Source organism: Oryzias latipes, chromosome 5 (assembly GCF_053564925.1).
Source record: "Oryzias latipes strain Hd-rR chromosome 5, Olatipes_Hd-rR_3.1".
In the NCBI taxonomy this organism is placed as follows: Eukaryota; Metazoa; Chordata; class Actinopteri; order Beloniformes; family Adrianichthyidae; genus Oryzias; species Oryzias latipes.
In genome coordinates this window covers 28,898,261-28,922,566 of record NC_136241.1, presented here as the reverse complement: position 1 = coordinate 28,922,566, position 24,306 = coordinate 28,898,261, and the positions used below count along the sequence as shown (strand labels likewise).

Here is a 24,306-nt window from a genome sequence, read left to right as displayed (position 1 = left end):
GCTGAACAGGGCAAGTTTTTAATATATAAATAAATAAATAAAGTTACAGATCAGAGCCAGGAGTAAACTTTATATAATCATCTAAAATCCCTCGTTACTTCCTCTCTGCACGTCACACCAAACAAAACAAAAATAAGTGTAAACAGGAAACCAAATTCAGCATCAAACAAGCGTCAGTTTAAAAGAAAAACCACAAACTCAACTAGTATATGGGGTTGTTCTGTGGGGGAAGTCACAGAAATCAGCACTACAATTCCATTTAGGGAATGACAGTGATTCAAATATCTTTAAACGAAAACTAGAAAATATGACCGACTTTATCACCGCTGCAAAGCTGCACAACCTAGTTTGAGGCATTTAACTAGAATGTTTTTTTTGTTAATGGAAAATACCCTCTCTAGCTAATTTAAAATACATAGATTTGATCAAATGTCTTTATTGAAAATAAATCTGTTATTTCTTTGGTCCACACATCATCTTATCGTACCGAACTCTTCAGCATTTGAAATAATATTTAATGTCCAAAAAAAAAAAAAGAAACTGGAACAAATTCTTAGGAAAACTTTTGTATTTTCTACCCAAAGAATTCAAATCTGTTATAATCTATTTAAATAAAATCCGTTTATGTTTTTTTTAATGTCAATGAAATCAAGAAAACATTTTTTTTGAGACAGAGCTATATTTCGTGTAAATAATATTAATAATTCATAAACTTTAACTGACATCAACAAATCAGAGAAAACAGTGGAATCTAAGATGCTGCCATGAGTGAATGCTTCTAGAAATATCGAGGACATGAACTGGATTTGTTAATTTTTGATGAAATAATTCCAACTGGTGTTGAAAATAGTTGTAAGAAACGAATGGATGCTATAATGTGTTTGAAGAACTGAGACAGATTGCCGCAAAAAAAGGGCTTTTTGTATCCACGCTCTGATGCTGCATTAGCAGGCATGAGTCTGCAGAAACTGCAGCATCGTTTACTTCTGCCCTTTGTGCTGACAGCCCGCAAAAAAAAAAAATGAAAGTAGCTTACAGCAGCACTCCATTCTTCATCCTTTCACAGTTATCAGTTCATAATCCACTGGAAAGTCGATGCAAAATATTCAGACTTTCTTGAGTTAAGCTTTTATGTCATTTAATGTTGGGCGGCCGTGGTGCAGCGGAAGGGCGGTCGACCCATGATCGTAATATTGCAAGTTCGATTCCCGCCTTGCACGCCCATGAGTCGATGCATCCTTGGGCAAGACACTGAACCCCACCTTGCCTGTGTTCGGCAGCAGAGCCGTGTGAATGGGTCTGTGACTGTAAAGCGCTGGGTCTTGTAGTTAGAAAAGCGCTATATAAGTATACGCCATTTACCATAATGTAAAAGACACTGAAGAAGCTCAGTGATAAACAACAATCAGATCTGACAGTCAGGGATAGAAATAAAACACTACAAATAAGATGGAGTGGATCAGGAAATATTCACAGACCAACCATGAGAATCCTCATTTTAAGATATGAATCCTGATGATTTGGAGCTGCAAACAGCGCTTTGCATTATGTAAAGACATGCATGTATGAGCACAGAGCTGTGGGTGGCGCCTGCCAGTTTGCTGGTTATCAATAATATAGCGAGCAGTCCATAGAAGATGAGGAGCTGTGAACCAGCTGACAGAAGGAACCTTCATTTCCCAACGGACAGCCAGCAGCGTTCAGCTCTTCAGAAGAAATGAGGGACACTCGCCACAAATGTGTCATGTGCATCTGCTGTTTACAGAGACCAGGAATAACTGCTTATTCTGAACCTGGCGCTCACGTGAGGCCAAAAACGATTCAACTGCTAAAGGGAGGACAGGGGTCAAGGGCAGTCCAAAGGAAAACTTCATTCTAGCATAGAGCTGCTGCATGCGAGCAGGCCGGAAACAGGAGAGACGGCGGGCACGTTCAAGGTGGGACACAGATTAAAGCTGGGCTGGAAAGAAAGAAAAAAGGGAAGGGTGGAGCTGCAGGGCAGGAAATGGAGCGTGAAAGCAGTGACAGACACAAAACGGGAGGAGGCTCCTATGACTAACAGGAGAAAGCGCCTTCAAACAGAAGGTACACATCACTGTAAATCCTGGCATTTCTCTGGCTAAATAAAGACAGATTAGGATGAAGAAGTGAAGAAGTGTGGGGGAGGGAAAAAAAGACACTTTACATGGCTCCAAGCGTGTGCTTGGTCATGTGCCGAAACACACATGTTTAGGTGCTTTTGTGTGCACAGAAAGCAGACATGGGGTGGGGCAGCAGGACTGGACGGCTTGAGGGAGAAGAGGAGGGCAGCAGACCGGCAGCCGTTCCTTTCTCCACCAACACATTAACAGGGGTAAGTGCTTGTTGATTAGGCTGGAGGATGACTGGTGTTGGTGCACTGGGGGGAATATTCCGTCTAGCGTTGTGCTTTCAGAGAGAGCGCTCCTTTTGATGCAACAGGACAAGTGCAAACTATTGGGGGAGTGATAAAAGGAGGAAGAGCAATGTCATCCTCTCTTTCCTGCAATGCTGTGGTTTTTAATACCTGTGTCCCCTTTTTTTTGCCCCGCCAGCATCAGTTACTGGGCAGTTAATGACTCCCAAGTGCATCCATATAAAGACACATGCAGACACACGCATGCAGAGTTTCCTGTGTGATCATGGAAGGGGGCAAAAACACGGAACCGCCTTCTGCAGCACACATGCATGACCAAAGTTAAGGCTTCTGCAGGGAAGCTTTTCCTTTTGTGCCGCCACAGCGTGCATCGGGGGAAGTGAGCTCCTCCTTTTCTTTAGAGACAAAATGAGAGAACCGCGTGCATGAATGTCACTGATGAACACAACTGCACACACACACACTGAAACACGCGATTATCCCAGCCACCTGAGCAGATCACGGATGCATCTATCCTCATAGCTTTGAAAATTCACCACCACACCCTTGGCAAGTTTACCAGGCTGGCATTCGGTGACCTGTAGGTGAACGAGGACACACCAAACAAATGTTCACCCCATCCCAGCAGACAACCATAGAGGAGAAGCTTCTACTAGCAAGACAGTCGAGATCCCATCAGTTATTCCTGTCCCACAGCCAGCTGCTTCCACCCAGACCACAATACCATCGCGTTGTGAAGCAGAACCTCCTCCCTGCAAGAATCCAGCCAAGTGTGTCAAGTCAGTTTGACACATTTGTCACTCACCACTCCATTTCCAGCGCATGCAATCTGGTCCAGGTCCAAAACAGTTGACATGTTTTACCCACACAGAGCAGGGGAGTGTGTCACGTTAAGTGTGTGCCGGGCAGCTTTAAAGACCTCCAAAAAGAGGTGGAGGAAGAGGAGGAGGAGGAGGAGGGCAAGAAGATGGAAAAGAGGGATGCAGGGTGAGGCGGTGAGAACAGCAGCGGTCACAAGAGAGGAGGAGGGGAAGCAGTGCAAGAGAAAAGGAGCAGAGGGAGCGAGGAGGAGTAAGTTGAATGAAGCAGGAGGTGGGTGGAGGGGCGGATAAGACGCAGAAGGAGCAACAGAGAGACAGAAACAAGAGGTGGGAGAGAGAACCGGAGCAGCGACAGAGGAGGAGAGTGAGACTGCAGTTTGTGCTTAGTAGTCACAGCGCGTTCGTGCATCCACCCTTTGGCGCGTTTCATTGGACTGCAGAGGGTCAGGTGGATGGAAGGAGTGGGTGGAGCTCTGAGGAGGATTGGGAGGGGGATGGATGTATGGAAGAGGGGTGATGGGGTGCATGGATGCAGAGGCAGTCCAGGAAAGCGGGCTGCTGACGTCACGCTCTGTTTTCGATGAGGACGAGAGGTGGGGAGACGACTTCTCCAGCTCTCCCTGGACTGATTTCTGCAAAGAGCAAATGGCTGCTCGCATGAGCTGCCTGCAGATTCCCCTTTCTAAAGAATGTGTACAGGCCTTTAGGAAGTTCGTCTAAAAACCCCACGTTTTTAACGGAGAAATGAACAAAAGATGATTATGTTCTTTCCCAACATGAGGATTTATGTTCTCCAAGCTTTCTCCTGCGTCGTAATCTTTTTCTTGATCGCTCCTTGTTCAGGCTCCTCTTTGGTGCTGGCAGACCGGGGTGTCATTCCTGAAAAGGCTGCTCAGTGTGCCTGATTGGTTGAACGAGGACAGGGCGGGGGCATGTTTGGTTGGAAACTGCAGTTTTTCCCACATTCTTCCCCGTCCTCACCTACAGATGGTGCCAGTGACACGGATCAGCAAGAACACGCAGAGAAAATACAAAGTCATAGCAGAGGCCAGAGTGCTCCAGAGGCCAGACTCACCCCGACAAAGCCCCAGAGCGCCACGATTATTTCTGCATGTAGAATTCAACTCAGAATTTAGAGGAGCAAAGCACACAGGGAACATGCCATCATGCTATGAGGGAGAAGAACTTCTGTCATACATGACTAAACTAAATCATAGAATAACATGAGCTGATTAAGGAAAGAATTTTTCAGAACGTAGGCCTTCATTTGAGCAGCATTTACACTTCATGCTCGACCAAACGGACACTTAGGTCATCTGTCTTTGATATTAATTGCATTATTTTTATAACAGTGATGCTAATGCCTAAAGGCTGTTTGTCAATTTAAATTTTTTTTTTTTTTTGGTCAACTTAAAAAATTAAAAATAGGAAAATTATAAAATCCCCAAAGTGGTCTTATGGCGCCCTCTGCTGTTTTGTCACATCAAATGAGATTTAAAAACAGAAAAATAACACCTGAACAGTAGTAGTACAATGACATAACAGCAACGCACTTGCTTAACTTGATAGAAATACTTTGGAGATGCACAGCAAACTGTCTTGCAGCAGTTAGTATCTAAAGTACACTCACCAGATTCAAGAGCTTTGAGCCGACTAAAGACATAACTGCAGTACACTCCCTAAACATCACCCACCCACACCACCTTCACAGCCTGCCTGATTGCAGTACAGAGACTGGCCTGTAGTGGGAGCGCTAACACCACATGAAGAGCATCTGGACTGTCCTCCAGCTGCTTGAAAGTCACATCTCAGAGCGATGGTGCAGCTCTACAGGCCTCACTGACATTATGCACATAAGGTGTGATGCTTTGCACACAGGCCGCTCCATTTGTGGCTCATTTTACATTTTGTGCCTTCTCTAAATGGACACTAAATTCAACCAGCAGGAAATCCGCAAAAGAGTTAAGAGATCAAGCAGACGATTGTTTTTCAAATCAGTATATTTCACCCAAATGGAACGGAGCATTTTATTTTATCATGTTAACATTTGTGGCTGAATTTTTCCTTTTACAGTCTTTAAGATATATTGACATATCCCCCCAAAGAGTTTAAGAAATAATTATTTAAGGGTTAATCTCAGTAAATGTTAGTGACTTGTGATGAGACTCTTAGAGTTTATAGAAGAAAAATAAAATGCTCCTCACTGCCAATGAATCACAAGCTAATCCGGCTCTTTTGTCATTGTATTTGATCCACAAGAAGGAAAAATAAAATGCATTTTCAGACAAAATCTTTTCACAACCTTCTACAGAAAATAAGCACATTTTGTGTTGATGGTTGTGAGAACAGGAATGCACGCAGAGAGGCGAGTATGGTGTCTGCTTCCTCTGCCTGCAGCAGCTATATTTAGCATCGGTGGGATGGTGGAGGGAGGCGTGGCTGCGGAGGGTGAAGGAGGGATGCAGTCATCATCAAAAACAGCCGTTTCAGAACACGTGGATTATTGTCTACTCGCCATGCAAACCTTTTTTCTAAAAAGACAACCACTAAACCCGATCACATGGAGATCAGTCTATTGCAATGAAAAATGCTGCCGTGAGCTCCTCACTAATTCCATCAAACTGCAGTGTCAACATCCACGATTAATACAGAGCATCAAATGATCCAGGAGGGATTCAGACAGGAATGACGTGCAATGAGGGTTTTAAAGCAGATTAATCCTAAAGACCAGTTGATAAGACTATTTCCATTACATTTAGCAGCAGGATAATCAAATTGTTTAAACTTGCAGATATGTTTCTCCTTGTTTCCTTTTGATATATGTTAACAATGAGGTACACAAATACGACAAAGATCTTTGTCGTAAAACTTGTAATAAAAATAAAGTATAATTTGGATTTTGTCACACTCACCTGACAGTCGAAATCTTGAAAGTTGCGAGCATTCTGCAACAAAAAAGAAAAGAGAGCAGTTCAAATGTTTTACATAGAATTTATGTTTTCAGTTATAATGAAGTTGATTTTTTCCCCACTTAAAATATTAAATGTGCTCATTAACAGATTTGTTTTTACATTTTTCTTTTACAAAGCTTTGGTTGAACGTTCTATTTTAGTTATCGTGATATTTTGAGCTTGTCTTAGATTGTCTTAAATAGAGAACAGTTGTGTTATTTTGCAGAAAAAGATTGTTACACAATAAAACAGCCTGTTTTTTTGTTGCTTCTGAGTGACATGATGACAAAATGAAGCCATGTTAGTCCTGCAGATGCCAACATCTGTGTGGAACAAAGTATGAAACATCAGCGGAAAAACAGCAAATGACTCATTGTTCCCTTTTCTCCATCCGCCTCCTAGATAGAGGAAAACTCCCTGTTCTGGTGCAATTCTGAAACATCAGTTCCACTTAGTCATTTGAAAAAGCTTTTCAAGATGTTCCTTTTAGTTTAGTTTGAACGCTAAATTTTTTAAAAATCCCAGTCGGTCCTGATGGTGTGCTCTGATGGGTAGAATCTTTGCAATTCTGAATAACTATAAAGATAATGAATGGGCTACGTCTTATTCATCATCTTTCCTCAAAAATCTTGTGTTTATTTATGCATTTTTAAAAGTGGACTCCAGGAAGACGAGTCTTTACATTCTGAAAAACTAATGGAAAACCTAAATAAATAAAAAAATAAGATAACACGCAGATTTTAGGGTCATATTACTTTAAAAACAAGCTGGAAAATCAAAACAGTCAGCATTTTGATGACATTTACAAATGAGGATCTAATCTGCAGGTTCACCATGAATAAAAACCCACACCGATGTGGTTTGTCTGTGTAAACCACCAGTGGTTAATTGTGGCTTTGAATGTTGACCAGTTCTGACAAGCAGTTTTAAACTCGCAACACTGAAGAACAAAAGAGACAGAAGAGCTGCACTTCACGGCATTTCATTCAGAATTCAGACAGCGTAGACATTTCCAGCTCTATTAAGCACTTATGGACCCAAAACTGATGAAGGAAATTTGAAGAATACCCCCCCAACAGAATAAAGACGCGGTGCATTTCAGGAAACGTTTTGTTTTATTTTCAGTAATGAACTGATGCCAGAGGGGAATGACAGTCCTTAATACGATTTCTGAGGGAAACATTGAAAGTCCTGATCGTCACAACATCGGGATGCAGACAGCAGTGAATGACGGTAATTACATCCATAAAAGGAAAAGAAAAGAAAAGAAAACCAATCAAGTCTTTAAAGAACTGGCCACTAGGTGGAGTGAGAGGTCAGTGTCCTTTCTCTGGATGATTCTGAGGAGCATTTTCACCTCCACAGTGAAATCTGACAGAGGAGACTGTTGAGGTGGTTTCTGTCAGACCCCACTAAGGAGGTGCGACCCCCTCCACACACAGCAGGTTCGCCATGTTTGTCTCCACGAAGCTCACAGTTTTCCGAAGGGACGATAAAAGTAATTTTCCTCGTCTGTTTGGGTGATCGAGATTCAACATGAAGCCCAATCCTGAATTCTGCTTCCTTCTACTCCAGCCGGGTCACTTGCTGGAATCTTTGAGCAATTTAAAAAGCTGACTTCCCCTCAGCTCCTCTTTTGATCTCTTTGTTCTCGGTGGATTGTCTCCTCAGACTCTTTCACATGATCTCCTCCTCTTTTCTTGCTTCATTTTGCCTCAATTGCATGTTGCATCAACTGACTCCAACCTTTTCTCCTTTTTGCTCCTCTCAAAAGTTCTGCGTGTATGAATAATTCACTTTGATGAATGAAACTGCAGAGAGTGCATTCCTGCTGCGTTAAGGTACATTTGCACATTGGATGCAGTGGATGCTCGTTCACGACAACCATAGCAGAGAATTGTTCTCATCACAGCTCACCTTGTTGGTCAGCAGCGGCTTGATCTCCGTCAGCTGGACGTCCTGCAGCTCATCCATCTTCCCGTCTGCCGTGAGCAAAGGAAAACATTAAAAACAAAACTGTAAATGTGAGGGGCACTGCATTCTCTAAAGACCAATCTTACACCTGTCACTGCCATTTAATTAAATAAATGAACGTTATTTGGTGGGAATAACTCCCTTCAGCCATTAAGGTGTTTTCTGGTAAATATTTGAGGCTAGAAATATTTGATAGTATTTAATGACCAGAAAAAGACTTTGATTTTTTTAAAATCACGCCAAACTAACACACTTCTGAGATCTAATGACTGACACCAACTACTATGTGCAAAACAGAAATTGCAAAAATAAAGTCAGAGGAATTGTTCCCCCTTTATTGTTCTTTAAAATGATTCAAATGTATTCCATCTACGCTGTCAGAGAATGGTTAAACATGTAGTCCATTTTCCCCTCCATCTGTGTTTGCAGGAACCCTTCATGATGCTCTGATGTACAACTCGAACGGCAAATGGGGTCACAGCTGTGACACGCACACAATAACACAAGAGCCAGAGGTCTGGGATGGAGAAGCAGCTTCCAGGTTCTGCACTGCAGCGCCCGAACGTGCACACAGACGGAGATCCGGACGGGTTTGAGGGTTGTTTTTTTTCAGTCTCGAAACTGTTGGACAAAAACTGCAGCACAAAAGAGGGACCTCCTCCCTCCCAGCTTGGTAAAACAGTACCTCATCCTCCTGTTAGCAAAAGGTACGGGCAGGAAGCGGTGTGGAATAACCCGACTGCACAGCGAAGGCTCCAGTTTCAAATAAGAACAGATGGTGACTCTGTGCGTTCTAGGTCGAGCTCAAAGCAGGAAACCAAACACAAACGGGCTGGATGGTCAGGGATGAGCATTCATTAACGCCATGAAACAAGCATGTGTGTGTCTGTGGGGGGGTCCTTTGGTTACTTCAAGTGTCAGTGCAGACACCCCCCACCCCCCAGAACAACCTTGAGCTGGATAACCTTCAGCGGCGGCTGGTGAGCCAAGTTCTAGCGGGAGACAGCCGAGTTGATGACATTACGCCACAGCTCTGTCCAACCAGCACGGCTCTCCTCAAAGTACGACGTCGGCCTGTTGACTTCTAAATCAGGTCAAGGGTCACTGTGCCCAAACAAGAGATTGTGTTTGCCTTAAATCCAACCCCCAGAGCCAGATAACCACAACTGAGAGCTCCATCCTCAAATTACACAGAAGAACTGAGAAAGAAAAATAGAGAAAAGTCCGGTGGAGGAAGCAATCAGATCAGAGGTGGGGAGCAAAAACATGGCCGATAAAATCCCTGCTGAGAAATCCGGCTCAAGGGTGGAACTGAATAATATTTAGACATCTGAACCAGTAAAAAAGAAAAACAAGTACTCTGCATGCTTGAGCGGATTGAGCGGATTTGCCGGATCAATCCAACACTTCCTCAGGCTGCCACCGAAAAGCGGGATGGAGGCGAAGACCGACTTAATTGTAGCCGTCTGGCCGGGTAATTGAGGTGTTAATGAGAGACGGAGGCCAACTGATAGAGTGGCTGGGTGGCTTTCACTGTCCTGACCCTGCTTAATTCTTCCCCCCGTACCCTAATGATCCCAAAAAGGAGATGCTGGTCCCTCCTTTCACCGCATCAAATCACATTTTGCAGTACCCCAACACCCCAGCAGAGACCCTTTTCTCCTCAGCGCACGTCTGCTCCTCTGTTCAGCATGCACTGCTGTTACCATAGAGACAAAACTGGTTGCTGATGTTTATTCTAAGCCGGGATGGACCCCGGGGACCCATGTGAGGCAAGAAGACGAGTGGAATAGTTGGAGATAGAAAAAGGCCCCTTTCAGTCTCACTTTGATGACTCCGATTAGCCCTGACGACGGCTGTGGCGTTACAGCGGCAAAGCTATCCGAGAACAGCAGTGGGTAAAGCCTCAGATAAAAATGAAAGAATCGCAGGGTTTGTCCCACATTAGTTCTGTGTGTAAATATGAAAAGGGGTCGGGGAAGGAAAGAGTGACGGCTGAATGCTCTGTAATGGGGCTGACTGAAGTGGACATTGCACAAGACTTGAGTTTACTAGGTTTTTGCAGCTTCTCACACAGCCTTCCTCATCTGTCCTGCAGGTCCAGTTCCCTGCATGCTGCTTTGCAGTAAGGGGAGCCTCTTCCCAGCTGTAAATATTGTCCCTCACATCAGGGGACGAAAGGCCTGTGGAGAATGAAGAACGGCGTCAGAAGAAAATGCTGCCAGGCTCTTTCCGAGCAGTAAAGGTCAGCTCTCTGCGGCCGGTGGAGGTGGTGCTCCACAGACATGCTGACATAGAAACGAAGATTGAAAGTGTGCGTCAAATTTCAAAACGGGATAACTTGTTTTCCATCCATCGCACTCGCATGTGTGGACACACAGCGTGTGTGCAAACAACAGCAGCCTGCCATAAAACCAGGTGCGGGTTGAGATTGATCGTTACATCTTTCACTCCTCCTTTTCCTCATCATCATCTTCCCAGAATCCTCCATGGCTCACCTCCATCAGGCTGCCTGAAGTTAAACAGAGAGCAGATGTGGGGTCCACCCCCATCGTCCCCTCAAAACAGGTGGTTTTTTTCCTACACTTTCATTGTAAAAAAAGGTCCAAACTCTGTACATAGTGCGGGACTTTCCAGTACCCTGGATTTTACTGCAATGTTTTTCAAATGGCAAAAATGATTTCACGCATCTCTTAAATATGACCATTTGAAGACTATTTGTAAAACCCACTGAGTTCTGATGATGTAAAACTTTGAGGATTTATAAAAAGATTATCACTTGCATTGTACTTGCATTATTTTTAAATGACAAATCCTTTAAACTCAATGCATTGGGGTCTATGTTCAACAGCCTAGTGAATGTTGACGCACGCTATTGTTTTGCAGAGACTTCTGGGAAATTTCAAAGGCGCTGAATTTTCGAATTGTAGATTCGGACGCCTAAAAAAAAAAAAAAAAAGGAGGCGTAAACGCCCTATAAAGTGCTCCAAGTAGTGATATAAATATGAAGGTGATGATAAACATCTGATTGGTTAATCCGTTTCAGTCACACATGTTTTCTTAAAGACCCACTCCAATGAAAATGATGGTTTTGCTGTTTTTAACAAATTTCTGTGGCATTTTTCTAACGATGGAGGACATATATTGAGAAAAATTAAGTTCACAATTTCCTTTCTGAGATTTTCTTTATTCACATCGTAGTGATTCAGGAGAAGATGAAAAAAATGGAGTTTAGAAAAGAGGGCAGGCTTAATCCACATCAACAGTCCCGCCCACAACTCAGACTCACAACCAGTTTCTAATGAATTTCTGCCGCTCTACAGAAATTATGTCCAAAAAAAAAAAAAAAACCAACCACACAGGTCTTTTGATTTAGGCTAAAACTGGCATTATTATAACTAAATTACCACTGGGAACACTTTTACAATAGATCTAAACATGATCAGAGTGGAACTTCAATAAAATTGTTTTATTAAGACATTTCAATTTGTTTTATGATTTTATCTGATCACAGAAACACTATGCTTAAATTATATTTTTGAACTAGTCTCATCTTGGTCCACAGCTCTTCTTAAAGGAGGTTTTGATGATGTTTTTTTCTGGTGGCTGTTGCTTTCTTCATATGATGCGTTGTTTTTCTTGGCGTTTACCTGCCTTCACGTTTACTGAGTGGACTCTGACAGCTGCCAGATGCCTCAGGAAGATGGAATCCAGAGATTCTGAACAGAGACATCAGTGAGTTAACAGCCACTAATGGAGCCTCCAGCCAGTCTGGATTGAGAGGAAGTGTGCAGAACCTCCTCCTGCAGAACCGCAGGTTTGACTGAGACTTTTCCAGAACTATGCCAATGGAAATTTCTCCCCTTGTCGTGGTCATAATCTGACTCGTGTTTACCGTTCTCGTCTGCAAAGGCGGCAATCCGCATCGGAGTAAAGCTAATGGACTGTGACGCGGCTCAGTTCCAGATTAATGTTCCAAGCCGGGTCGTTTGGTAACAGAATTAGAAGAGGAAAAATGCGTTTGTGTGAAATGTCCGCCCCCACTTGTCAGGTCAACAACACATCAGTTTGAGTCAAACGAGGACGCTTTAGAAAAGACTCCCGAGCGAATCTGATCTGGGTTCGTCTTCTTGCTTCCCACTCAGCATCCCCCGATGATAAGATCTTCAAAGTCACACAGAGATGAAGGAAGGCCACACACACTCTTCCTCGCACACTTTCCCATGCTGCATCTCTGCTTAATTACATGACAGATTGCTCTCCTGAGGCTCCTTTTTTCTCCTTACAGGATTCTCCTACTTACAAAAGGGACAAAATGATTTCAGGCCACAATAAAAAAAAAAAAAAAAAAAAAAAGCTGTCTATTTTCGGTAAACATCCCAAAGTTAAGTCGATAAAACCAGGTTTTCAGACACTGAGAGCAATCACAAAGGATGTCAACAGACTGAATTCTAAGAAGAATATGGGATGACCCCAGCAGGCCAACGACAGACACATGTATCACCTCCTGCACAGACTTCTTTCCACTTTAAAAATTGCATTATGAATGTTTAATGCTGCGTTTCTTTAATTACATCAGCCTACCTCAGAAAAGTGAATTTAAAGGGAGACGGAGGCAGAGTCCGGATCCTTCGGAGGGTCGTAACTCGATCTGTGAGTGATAAAACGGTGCAGAGGTCGCGCTCGTGCTTAACATGGGAAATTACAAATACAGGATCAATACTGGAGGATCTGCATCTCTGTCTTCGATCTATGCTCAGCGGCTGGAAGTCTCCAGCAGGTCAAACTGTCTCAATAACTGTATTAGATGAACAGATGCAACATCTCGAGCACCGATGACAGCAACATAGAGCCAAAAAACATAGAGCTGCAGCATCATTTCCAAAAAGAAAACGTTTTTTTGTGTGTGCAGGGATACCATGGAAACCATCAAACCACTTCTCATGGGCTTTACCCTGGAGATGTTAGTCCATCACAGATCCACCGAGAATCCAAACACAATCTTAAACTTTCAGTATCACACAAAGCAACTCAGACTCACCTTCAGCCATCCGGGCTTTAAAAAGCCTCACGATAGACCTTTAAGTATGAAACTCGCCTTAACTGTCAAATAATAGAATGAAGTAAATGAAATTAATCCGAAAGAGAAACTTTAACTTTTTTTTTTTTTGCAGATGAGACCTGAAGCCGACAGTTTCCTTAGGAATTAAGACGAGCAAGGAGCAGAAGATCAAAACACAGACCAAAGGAATCTCCAGTAAGTCATTTAAAAAATATTGCACTTTGAAATTTGGATCCTTAAGGTCCTGTCAACAACCTGGGAAAGGATGACAATCCTAAAACAATGGAAACAATGGAGATAAAGGGACAGTCTCCGGGGTCAAATGTTGTTCCCAAACTAAAAAACCTTACAGGAGTTTTTCCTCCTCTTAAAGACCCACTCCAAGGATTTTAAAAGCATTCGCAGTGGTCTTTTGATTATGATTATGCTGTTGTTAGCCAAATAAAAAAAACATGGTTATTTTCTGTAGTGGCAGTAATTTATTAGAAATTCACCTTTACGTTGTGGGCTCGTAGCAACCCCGCCCCCCTTCCCCTCCGCATTTTGGAGCAGAGCAGGGGGCTTGTGAGAAAGTCTCAGATTCAGTTAAACTTTATCTAGATTGACTCAATACTATCAAAAATTCTTTAAAAAATATTCCAGGAACTAAGTTCTCTAAAAAAATAACTGTTTCATAAACTGTTTATAAAAAAAAAAAAAAATTTAAAGACAATAAAAACATGGAAATTAAATATTTTGCTTCATCAGTTATAACCAACTTTTTGTTGAAAATTACAGTAAAAGCCTAACTTTATTCTTGCTTAATCACAGCATTGATCCAGATTATGTGGGTTTCAAAGGGTAAACTAACCTCCCAATAAAAAGGTATTGTATTGGCTAAAGACCTGTGTGCTAAATGAGGGAAGTTCAACTGTTTTTGAATTTTTTTCAGTTCAAATGTAGGTAAAACTGTAGTATTTTCATGCTTTTTTATAGTATTTATTTTGTTTTGTTTTAATGTAAAGCACTTTGTGTTACACTTTTATATGAAAAGTGCTTTATAAATAAAGTTATTTGACTTGAGTACTCGTAAAAATGAGAGAAAAAGGTCAATTTTATGAATTGGCCAGACATTAGAGAGAGGTGGACTCTGAAACAGACCTGAACCACTGCAAACCCAGCGTCTTAGTTTGTGACTTCTACAGTCATGAAAGCACAGCGTGCATCCCTCTTTTTGTGCTTCAGACGTAATAACATTTATGGATAATTTAGATAATTCCTTCTCAAATATTATTATTATTTTATTACTCAGCAAATATCACATTCATTGTAGTAAATGGAGAGGCAGTAAATCCTCCTATGTTTTATATATCAATTCAAAATATATCATAGCTCATGAAAGACCATGCAAATCCCCAAAACAGCCAAAATCTGTCAACAAATCTCTGCTTTGTTATAGTTTTAATTTATTTTTGGCTCTTTTTAAATTGGTTTTTCTTTTGTTTTGACATCAGTAATTGACTGTGTATTATGTCCGTTGTACAGCCCCTGTGAGGTTATGGTATGTTACAGGTCTGCGCGTTATGAGGTGTGAGGTTATGGTATGTTACAGGTCTGCGCGTTATGAGGAAGAAGCTCACGATTTGCGATGACGATATACTAGAACTTGCGCTACATGAACAAATAGCAAAACAACTAAATACATCATTTCCATTTCACTGCATCAGTTTAATTTAAATTAGAGTCAACATAAGTTAAATTATATTCCAAATGACCCTCGTCTACATAGGAGACATCTAACATAAGGCCTCCATCTGATTGGTCAAATGCATAAAAGGGATTTATTTGATTCGTTAGATACTTCAAGCTGCCATAAGATTGTTTTTACACATTGAAGGTAGTTATTTATTGCAATTTATGCTGACTTTTGCAATTTGCATATTGCCCAGCTTGTTATCGCAATAACGACACATTTGCGATATATTGTGCCGGCCTAGTATGTTATTCTCTTCTGCGAGAGATTGTAAGAATAAAGCCTGCAGTTTGCAGGAGTCAAAAATTTTCTGTCTTCATATGAAGTCAGGCGCCTTCGTCATCTCCACTCTGAAATAAACATCTGTGTGAACAGGTCCACGACTTTAACAGACATCTGTAAAGAAACGCAAATCCACTCCCAGTCAGAGAAATGCATCCGCACTTCCTACCCTAGAAGCCGCTGTGCACCTGCCGTCTCATTACTCTGAGAGCTTTTAAGGATTCAATTATACTTATCAGGGAGGGGGGCACTTTATCTGCTAATGGTCTTGTGAGATTAAAGCAGCAGCATCTGACTTAATTCATTCATAAAAGCGCGTCTTCTGGAATCCTCTGCATGTTATTCTGAGAATGCATGCTTGGGAAAATGATCCGCTCTCACTCAGACCTGCTGTGACCAACAGCCTTTTTCCCACTGGGAGGCTTCGGATCAGCAGACTGGGAGCTCTGCCCGTCCTTTGCTCCAGTAACAGAGAGGGAAGTGATTTGGGGGAGGACAGCCAGGATGAGAATCCTCGCTTTCCATGTTCCTCTCGCCATCAAACGGCATCGCAGAGATGCCAAGACATCTATTCTGGTGAGCTTCATGCATAAATCAAGAGGCAGTCACTGCAATGGTTGCATTTCATTTGTAGGTTAATGCTCAGCGTATTTTGACACGAAACAGAGATGAAAAGGGGAGTTTTTTTTTTTTTTTTTTTTTTTTTTAACTTGTCCTGTCCAACAGCTAGGCAAACAGATGAGAGCTGAGGGCCTCTTGTGTTGGACATATTTTATTTTAACAAGAGGGGTTATTAATCTTCAGACAAACCAAAGGTATGTCTGAATAAACCCCTTTTGTAATTGAGGCCAAACTTTATTAATTTCAATCATGTTTGAAAATCTTTGGTGTTGGGCCGGACGGAAAAGGAAAGAGGGGAAGAAGAGAGAGGGACGTCAGAGAGAGGGGGGGTAGGGGGTGATAATAGGAGGGGAAGGGGGGTAAGACCATGAAGCAGCATAGAGCAGACAGGTTTACTGGTTGTTTATCGTTACGGTACGGTTCAAATGTAGTACAAAAAGGGCGGGGCCTGTTCACACACACTCAAATATTATCAACACACCTGCTAGCCGCAAAAATGTCCACATGTCAACATGCACACAAAACAGATAGTGTTCACGAACGCATACCTATGCCTTTAAACCAACTAGTGTGAAATCTTTCATTCATTCAATCATGCAAACTATTAGTGCAAAGGTGAGCTAACACCTGTGCTCAGGTGAGTGTTTATGTTCTTCTAAAATGGATGGTGGAATGTGAAAAGAAGGAGGAGGAGCGCCCAGCCACCCCCACACTCATACCCCCGCCGCAGCAGCAGCGGCAGCCGGAATTCCCCCAACGCCACACGGGAACAGGCAGGGAACAACCGCCCCCCGGGCGACCAAGACCGCCACCCAGGCCAGGGCCAGCAGGACCGCCGCGAGGCCCCCAGAGCCAGAGAGCAGGGAGGCGCAGAGGGAAAGAGAGCGCCGCCCCAGCCCAGCTAGGAAAGCAGCCCCCCGCCGCGCCGGAAGAGCCCAACGCAGGGCCCCACCGGAGAGGGACGCCCACAGCCCCAGACGAGCACCCCACCACCACCCAGGAGTTCCGGGCATCCCCCCGACCCCAGGTACGAGCCAGGACCCCCCAAGGGAGACCCGCTCCGCACTCCAGGCAGCCACCCACCCGGCCCACGGTTGGTCCAGGTAGGAGCAAGGCAGGGGCCCGCCGCCCCCGCCCAGGAGGGGGGAACCCCGGGGAAAAAAGGGCGGCCCACGAGGGATGTTATAAATATGGCCCGACCAGGCTCGGCCATGTTGGAAGTTTGGCGGGGCCCAGCGCCCAGGGGCAAGGACCAGGACCCACCCCCCAGGGACACGAACACCCCCGGCTCAGGTGTAATATGAACCCCCCCCACCGTGCGGAGAGAGCACCGCCGGGCCCAGGGAGCCGGCACCCAAGGGACACGGCCGCCATCGCCAAGGGGCCCGCACCCCCCACCAGGGAAGGGGTAGGGGACAGATGGACCCAGGAAAAGGGGAGTTATTAATCTGAAAACACGTCATATATATATATATATATATATATATATATATATATATATATATATATATATATATATATATATATATATATATATATATATATATATATATATATATATATATATATATATATATATATATATATATATATATATATATATATATATATATATATATATATATATATATATATATATATATACATACATACATAAGAAATGAAGCTTAAACTGCTTTTTCTGAGAATTTCTGTATTCATATCGTTGAGAATCAGGAGCAGATGAGAAAAATGCTGTTTGAAAAGCTTGTAGATGTGATGTAGGACTTACAGCGAACGGTAAGCAACGAGCTCCCTGCTCTGCTCCATTCTGATGCATCCATGTGCGTCTTTGTTTCCCTCAACTGAGCTGGTGTCTGGTTCAAAACCCAACGGCTGGATAGCTCCAATGTTGCTCGCCATTTTTGTTGCACTAATGTTAGTTTGGGGTTGTGAGCTAGCAAGAGATGGCGTAAACAAATGAATGATGGGAAGTGGGGGCACACCGAAGGTACCGCCCACAACTCAGATGCAAATTTCTGATGAACTCCTGCTGCTCTGCAGAAATTAAGTTCCAGAAAACGACACGTATTTTTTTATTTTGGCTAAAAACGGCATAATCGTAATTAAAAAGACCACTGGGAACACTTTTACAAGAGATTAAAAGATAATCAGAGTGGGTCTTTAAGCTACGGACACACTGGGCATGTATGTCCGTGCGTGTTTAGTGCATTTTTGAACGCACATCTAGTCCATGGTGCTCGCACTCAAGGAGGGAGGAGCTTCTTCTTCTTCTTTTTGTTCTGTTTACTAGCTCATGTTCGCCTACAGTAGGAAAAAGCTTGTTGCAAAAGGTCAAAGCGGGGCAAATCTCTCAAATTATGCTCCCGGCTTTTTCTGTTGCAGCTCTGTTCTGATTTATGAAACAACTTGCTGTCATACATTTCCACCCGGGCACAAACTGTTATATTTCATTTCTCGTCAATTTTCAAGCGGTTGGCAGTTCCGTGAATTAGAAGGAAGGCCATCCATACGTCACTACCAAATCAGAGTCTCTGATGGGTCAAAGTTTAACTTGCAAGGCATGTTCGGTGGCCGCGTGTTTTGTATGTCGAGCCCGAAGAAGAACTTGTGTGAACTTGTGTAGCTGCGTTTGAACCCCAAGGTTTTGCACGCCGGAGCCCGTCCATAGACTTTTCACTGGAAGCGTCCACTTAAACGCGCAGCGGTGTGAACGTAGCTTTACCATTCCCTCGGCTCTTCTCCTATAGCTTTCATTTCTTTCCCCTAAGCCCGACCACAAACAAACTGCTGGCTCTACATCACAAGTTGACAGTGAATGTGCCTGAAAAGGGGGCTTACCACAGACACGAATGAGTTTTTTTGATTCCTTTAACTGCACAAGGCTCTGACCCAGATAATCCTTCCCAATGTGGGAACAGCATCCGCCTGCAGTTCAGACATGATAACACACACCACTGAATCAATAAGCGCTGAAATAGAGTCTGCGGTGAAAGGATGTTGTGGCAGGACAGGTGAAAAAGCGTGTCTTTATGACGGCCTCTGATAAGAGGCGAGTCCTGATGGATATTGGGTGGAACGTCCTGGTGAGGTGTGTGGCCGGCCCAATCTGCCTCTGCTGGCCGGGCCCTTTCTTTCTGGCTATAAATAAGAAGGAATGGCCGGTCCTGTCAGCGCGGCGCTCAGAGCTGCTAACAGAGTACCTGTTCCTGCCTCTGCTGCACTGAGCGGGACGCAGCTCTGCCGGGAATTCCTCTGCCGCCCGCGCTCAGCTTCGCTGACAGCACGCCAACGGCCAAATGATGGAGCAGTCGTGACGGTCCTGCCGGAGCCGTGGAGGCAGCGGTGGATCCACACAAACCACACGCACGCACACACACACACACACACACACACACAACCAGGGAGCAAAGAGGATGAAAACCAGCAGGGCTCAGAGGCTTTGCATCACACAAAGAAGTTTCCACAATGCAGCGGAGGCTGGCCCTGCATGAGTAAGTGTCGAGGTTCCTGTTGCTTCACAGGAACGCGGCGTCTGCTCACAGTCATGCACGTGGTTCAGAGCGGCTGTCACTTTGACTGACAACTCAATCTCCTGCCGAGACGCAGAGAGGAGGCTCCTCCAGCATCCCTTCCTCAGCAGATGTGAGCTGCAGAGGTCGACGGTGTCCTTGGCAACCACTCTGGGGAGCCCCCCCTCCTCCTCCCCCCAACCCCAGCTGAGCTGGTGGCGCCACAAAAAAAACAAACATCAAATGACCTTTTTTGCTGTCATTTACATAAACTCAGTCTCCTTTTGTCATTGCAACCGAGGTGCAGCAGGATGCAACAGTGGAGCATGAAATGAATCAAACAGGTGCAGACGATCCCCCCTCCCTCTGCTGTAAACCAACAATACTGTACTGCAGATGTACAAGTCATGACAAACACTGAGACTCACACTCCATCAAAGAAGGCTTCAAGCCGCTCAGGATCAGACGTTTGAGAGTCTCGAGCTAAAAGACACAGCCTGAGGGAGAGGATCTCCAAAGCAGCAGGGCGGCAACAACTTGAGTGGTAAATATGAAATCTCAGGAGAAGATGAGGAGGTTTGTGATCTGAAACCTCCTTTTTCCTCCTCACACCCTCACTGGAACAGGAATTATGTTAAACAGAAGAGGGAAACACTAAAAGCACTCAAATATGCTGTTGTGAAATATATAGGAGCACGCAGAGAAGTAGGACATTGAAGTAAACCCAAGAACAGAAAAACAAATAGAGATCTGGGAGTCATGCGTGACTCAGATCTCAAATGTGCGCCTCTACTACATTATCACCTGAGCTCTGTGTTGTCCTGCCTCCACCTGCTGCAGTCAGCGCTGATGGAGACAAACAGCAGGGGTGTGATCCAGCAGATGAAGGTGTCTGGAAACGTGTGGACGCTGCTGAGGACTTTCTGGATCTGAGAACAGTTGAAGAAACTGTCAAATGTTTCACGAGGAAACCTAGTTTTGTGTCCTTTTTCGCGGAAAACAAAAAAAGCAGATTAAGGGGGGTTTAGGAGCTGCATCAAACGGGGGTTTGGCTCGGTTAGCGCTCCTAGTGGAGCGGATCTAGAAGAGACGTATCAGCTGTTTGCAAAAAGCTTGTGCTGTAACGGTGGCTCCTATTACAGACGCTGTCCTGTTGCGAAAACACCGTGTTCCCCAGCAGATAAGAGGGTCAGGTTGACATGAATACAGATCCAGGATGTGATACGACTGGAGGACGCTAAGAACAAATTCCTTCCGCTTTTGTGTTCACTGTGTTTAAACTCTGAATAAGAATCCAAACCATGAAGTAAATCTGGATTGTTTGGAACCTGTGCAAACATCACTGCTGCTGTGAGTGAGCATGGAATGGATGTCGTGAACAATGAGCTGTGAGCACCACCCTCCCTCCCCGGGAGATGTCCTGGGTTTTAACGAGAGCTCATCAAGTCTGTGAAAGGATCCACATCCGAATCGAGACCCCAAATCTCAACCTGCGGGTATTTTTAGCTCACGGTGACGGCAAGGGTTTTGTCAGACTGGAGGCACCGCACAGAGGAGAACAAAAACACACCCTTAAAATGCTACAAGACGATTTGAATCCGTGACTTAAGATCAACAGACGGAATAAAGGGGCTGACTAAAGCACCAGAGACGTGCTTGACAAGATAAAGGTCACAGTAGATCAGTAAGGTGATGTGCTGCGAAAAACCCAAACGTGTGGAGGCAGAAAAAAAGCCTAAAGTCGGATTTTCTTTAGCTGGAAAGTGAAAGAAAAATAAAAAATCAGGGTCAACCTGAAACATGAAGCACAGAATGCCCCCCCCCCCCCCCCCCCCAATGAACGTCCAAAAAGCACCGCAGAGAAGAAAAGCATGGGAAAACAGCAGGGATGCACAGCTGGCTACAACCCAGCAACATCTGGGTTGTTTCTGAAAGCCAATAGGAAATTTACGATAAAGGAATCTGTAGAATGACACACGAAGAAGTAAAAAAGTAAAAGCCCATTTCTCTGGGGGGAGAATAAATTGTTCCGTTGATTCGGTAGATCTTCTAAAATCAACCAAAAACGACAAAAAGGAGGTCATTTCAACACATCTGTCAATTTCCCAAGCCTGCCCAATCAGTTTTTCGGGTTGCTGGAGCCTATCCCAGCTCCTGTTGTGCAAAGACGGGGAACATGTTGGCAGCAGGGCGGATTTCTTACATTTATTGCTTAATTTCACACAGTTGTGCTCAAATCTTTTAGCAGGAAATGTCATTTAAGACACAAACAGTTAAAACATAAAACTATTTTTGGCAAATTTAGCACTTGGTTTTTAGGTTTTGAGTGATTGTGGCAGCAGGTACTGAAACTTGAAATCTAATTCATCTGCAGTCAAATTTAAAGACCCACTTTGATGAAGATTGTGTTTTTTGGTGTTTTTAACATGTTCTTGTTGCATTTTTCTGATGATGGAGGACACACATAAAAAAATTGTATTTCTTTATTCAAGTTGTTGTGAATCAGGAGCAGACGGAAAAAAGAAAGCCGTTTAAAGAAGATGCGTATTTTGACATAGTGGATATATTCTAGGGTTTAGGTGCAGCAGGCTGCACATTTGCCCTGCAGAACTGGCAACCCATTTGACAGGGTAATGCTGAGGTGCATGTGAAAGCACAGCACAATGACTGTCAGCGCCCAGGCTTAATTAGTGTCTCCATCCCTCCAGTGAGCAGCAATTCCTGACGTTCATCCCTGACGTTGCTGTAAGAAATCCTCTTTTACACAAATGCAGGTTTCACTTTTTCTGAAGGAGAAAATACACCAAATGAGGATTTTAATCCAGCAGCAAAAGAATCTTAATAGTATCACTATATAACACTTTATTGATTTACCATGCTTTATCCTTTGTGCCATCTTGTGGGGTCCAGAGCCAGTGCCTCGGAGGCACGTTAACGTTGGGAGTGGGGTCATCTGGACCCCACAAGATGGCACAAGGGTTTTTGATTACAGGTAGACCAATTTTTGATTAAAACCTCGAAGACTTAGTAGAAAAATTCCAAGGTCTTAATAATATGCTGTTTTTAGCCAACATCAAAAACCTGTCGCATCCTAGGACATAGTTTCTGCAGAGCAGCAAGAGTGCTGTTGGCGTGGAGTAAGCCTGCCCCCACTTCCTGACATCCATCTTGTTTATAAAACATCCCAACCTAACATTAGCCGTGCAACAAAAGTGGCGAGCAATATCGGAGCTACATCCAGCCGTACAGTTCGGATCCAGATTCCAGCTCAGACGAGGAAAACAAAGACCTACACGGATCTATTCGTCTACAAGCGGATGCATCGGAGTGGAGCGGAGCAGGGGAGCTTGTGGCTCGCCGCAGTGGCTTCTATTCCAACCACATTTACTGTTGGTTCACAACGATTTGAATGAAGAAATACTCAGAAATGCTTAATCATCTTTATACAGGTGCACCACCATCAGAAAAATGTTAAAAACACCAAAAAAGACGATTTTCATCAAGGTGGGTCTTTAAGGTTAATGAATGAATGGTCAACTTTTGACACGCCCACAGAAACCAACCATGAGCTTTCAACAGCAATCGCTCAGCTACAAGCCGTTAACTATTGACCATCGCCTCCTATGTCCTACAGAATTTACAAACTAGAACTTTTTTTAGCCAAAATATTGGGACAACTAAAGCCTAGTTGTAGCTGCTTGTTGAGTCAGCTCAGCGTTGACAGAAAAGTGAGCGAGAGGGAAGCCGAATCACACAAGTGGGTCATTTTTTTGGCCTTAACTGAAGCTCCTTTGTACAGAAAGGTGCTGGAGGACACGACTAAAGGTCACCGCGTCCTTCAGAGTCTTGGTTAATGTGTGAAACCCCCCACACCCCTCCCCCTCTACAAAGGTGTAGGTGACCCCGCCCCTTGCTGAAGCTCTCAAAAGGTGCCTCAGACTGAACACCTGGGTGACCTTGGACACCGATTGTCACGCCCCTCAGGTGTTGCACCTGCGCACATGTGACCTCTCTGATGGTTCAAGTCAAATGACAGAGTTGAATAAATGAAATAAAGACTACGGCAAACAACGAGGGACATACTTGAAACCTAAGCAAAATAAGTAATAATTCATTTACAGAAATGTAAAGTGACATTTCCGAGACTTTATGTTTTTAGTTGCGACATGAGTAATAGGAAGATGCTAGCTCTTTGGCTAACTCTAATCGAGTTGTTCAGATTCTTATGTAACCGTCACACAGGCCCCGTTCCTTTATAATCTGCGGGCTCATCCCATTGTTTTGCCGTTTCCACAAACATTTAGATCCGCAACAGAACCGGGAGGGGAGACGGAGAAGAACCGGCATTAGATTAAGTCGCATCTGTTGAGAAGAGCAGCAGCGGGGAACTCAATAGTCAATTTCCTTAGTTTCTCCCACGAAGGAAGTGACCAATGTTTCTTTTTTTTATCTACCCCCAGCTATTAATGTTTAACCTTTACTTATATATATATTGGTGTATTTGCACTCTAATATTCTACGACGCAGAATAATTTCTGAACACGCAGAGAGAGAGCGACACGAACAGGTTGTGAAATCCAGAGCTCGGACTGAGGTGATCTAATGTGGCATCGGGCACATCTGTACACGGGCTTCCATTCCACCCGGTTTAAAGCTTACCTCGTCCTTGAAACAAATGTCCGCTCGACTTCAGTCACTTCCTGCCGTTAGGTGATGAGCGGGTACGACTCGGTTGAATATCTCGGCGTTAAGAGAACAGCGGTCGTGCCTGCTGCTTCCAGTCAGTATATGTGAGAGCAGGGGCGGGACTACACGCTGCGGCGGAGATGTCGCGGAAGAACCAATGGCAGCGATACGGCCACAGATGGGAGGACAAAACAGGAGGTGTCACTCTGATTAGAAAATAAAGGTAGCTTCGCCTTTAAAACGCCCAACTTCTCCGAATGGAAAAGGAAT

General features: G+C 43.9%; 1 protein-coding gene and 1 long non-coding RNA gene across 8 annotated transcripts in view; one reads left to right on the top strand and one right to left on the bottom strand.

Moving 5' to 3' along the window:
- ndrg3a (ndrg family member 3a) overlaps positions 1 to 24,228 on the bottom strand; it is a 31,729-nt gene extending 7,501 nt beyond the window's left edge. For 3 of the 7 annotated variants that reach the window (XM_078947579.1, XM_011475392.4, XM_011475395.4), the window contains exons 1-3: positions 24,010 to 24,228; positions 8,085 to 8,149; positions 6,129 to 6,161 (exon numbers count right to left, since the gene is read on the bottom strand). In XM_078947579.1, coding sequence (XP_078803705.1) covers positions 6,129 to 6,161; positions 8,085 to 8,141 — 90 coding nt within the window. In that variant the 5' untranslated portion in view covers positions 8,142 to 8,149; positions 24,010 to 24,228. Of the gene's footprint in view, positions 1 to 3,200; positions 3,609 to 6,128; positions 6,162 to 8,084; positions 8,150 to 19,041; positions 19,161 to 24,009 lie in introns of those variants that run through there. The other 4 variants (XM_078947576.1, XM_078947577.1, XM_011475396.4 and 1 more) reach the window with 2 other exon arrangements.
- LOC144992203 (uncharacterized) lies at positions 2,234 to 9,493 on the top strand. Its single transcript, XR_013656078.1, has 2 exons — positions 2,234 to 2,353; positions 8,571 to 9,493. It is a non-coding gene; the product is annotated as an uncharacterized LOC144992203 (long non-coding RNA).
- Positions 24,229 to 24,306: the final 78 nt, after the last annotated feature.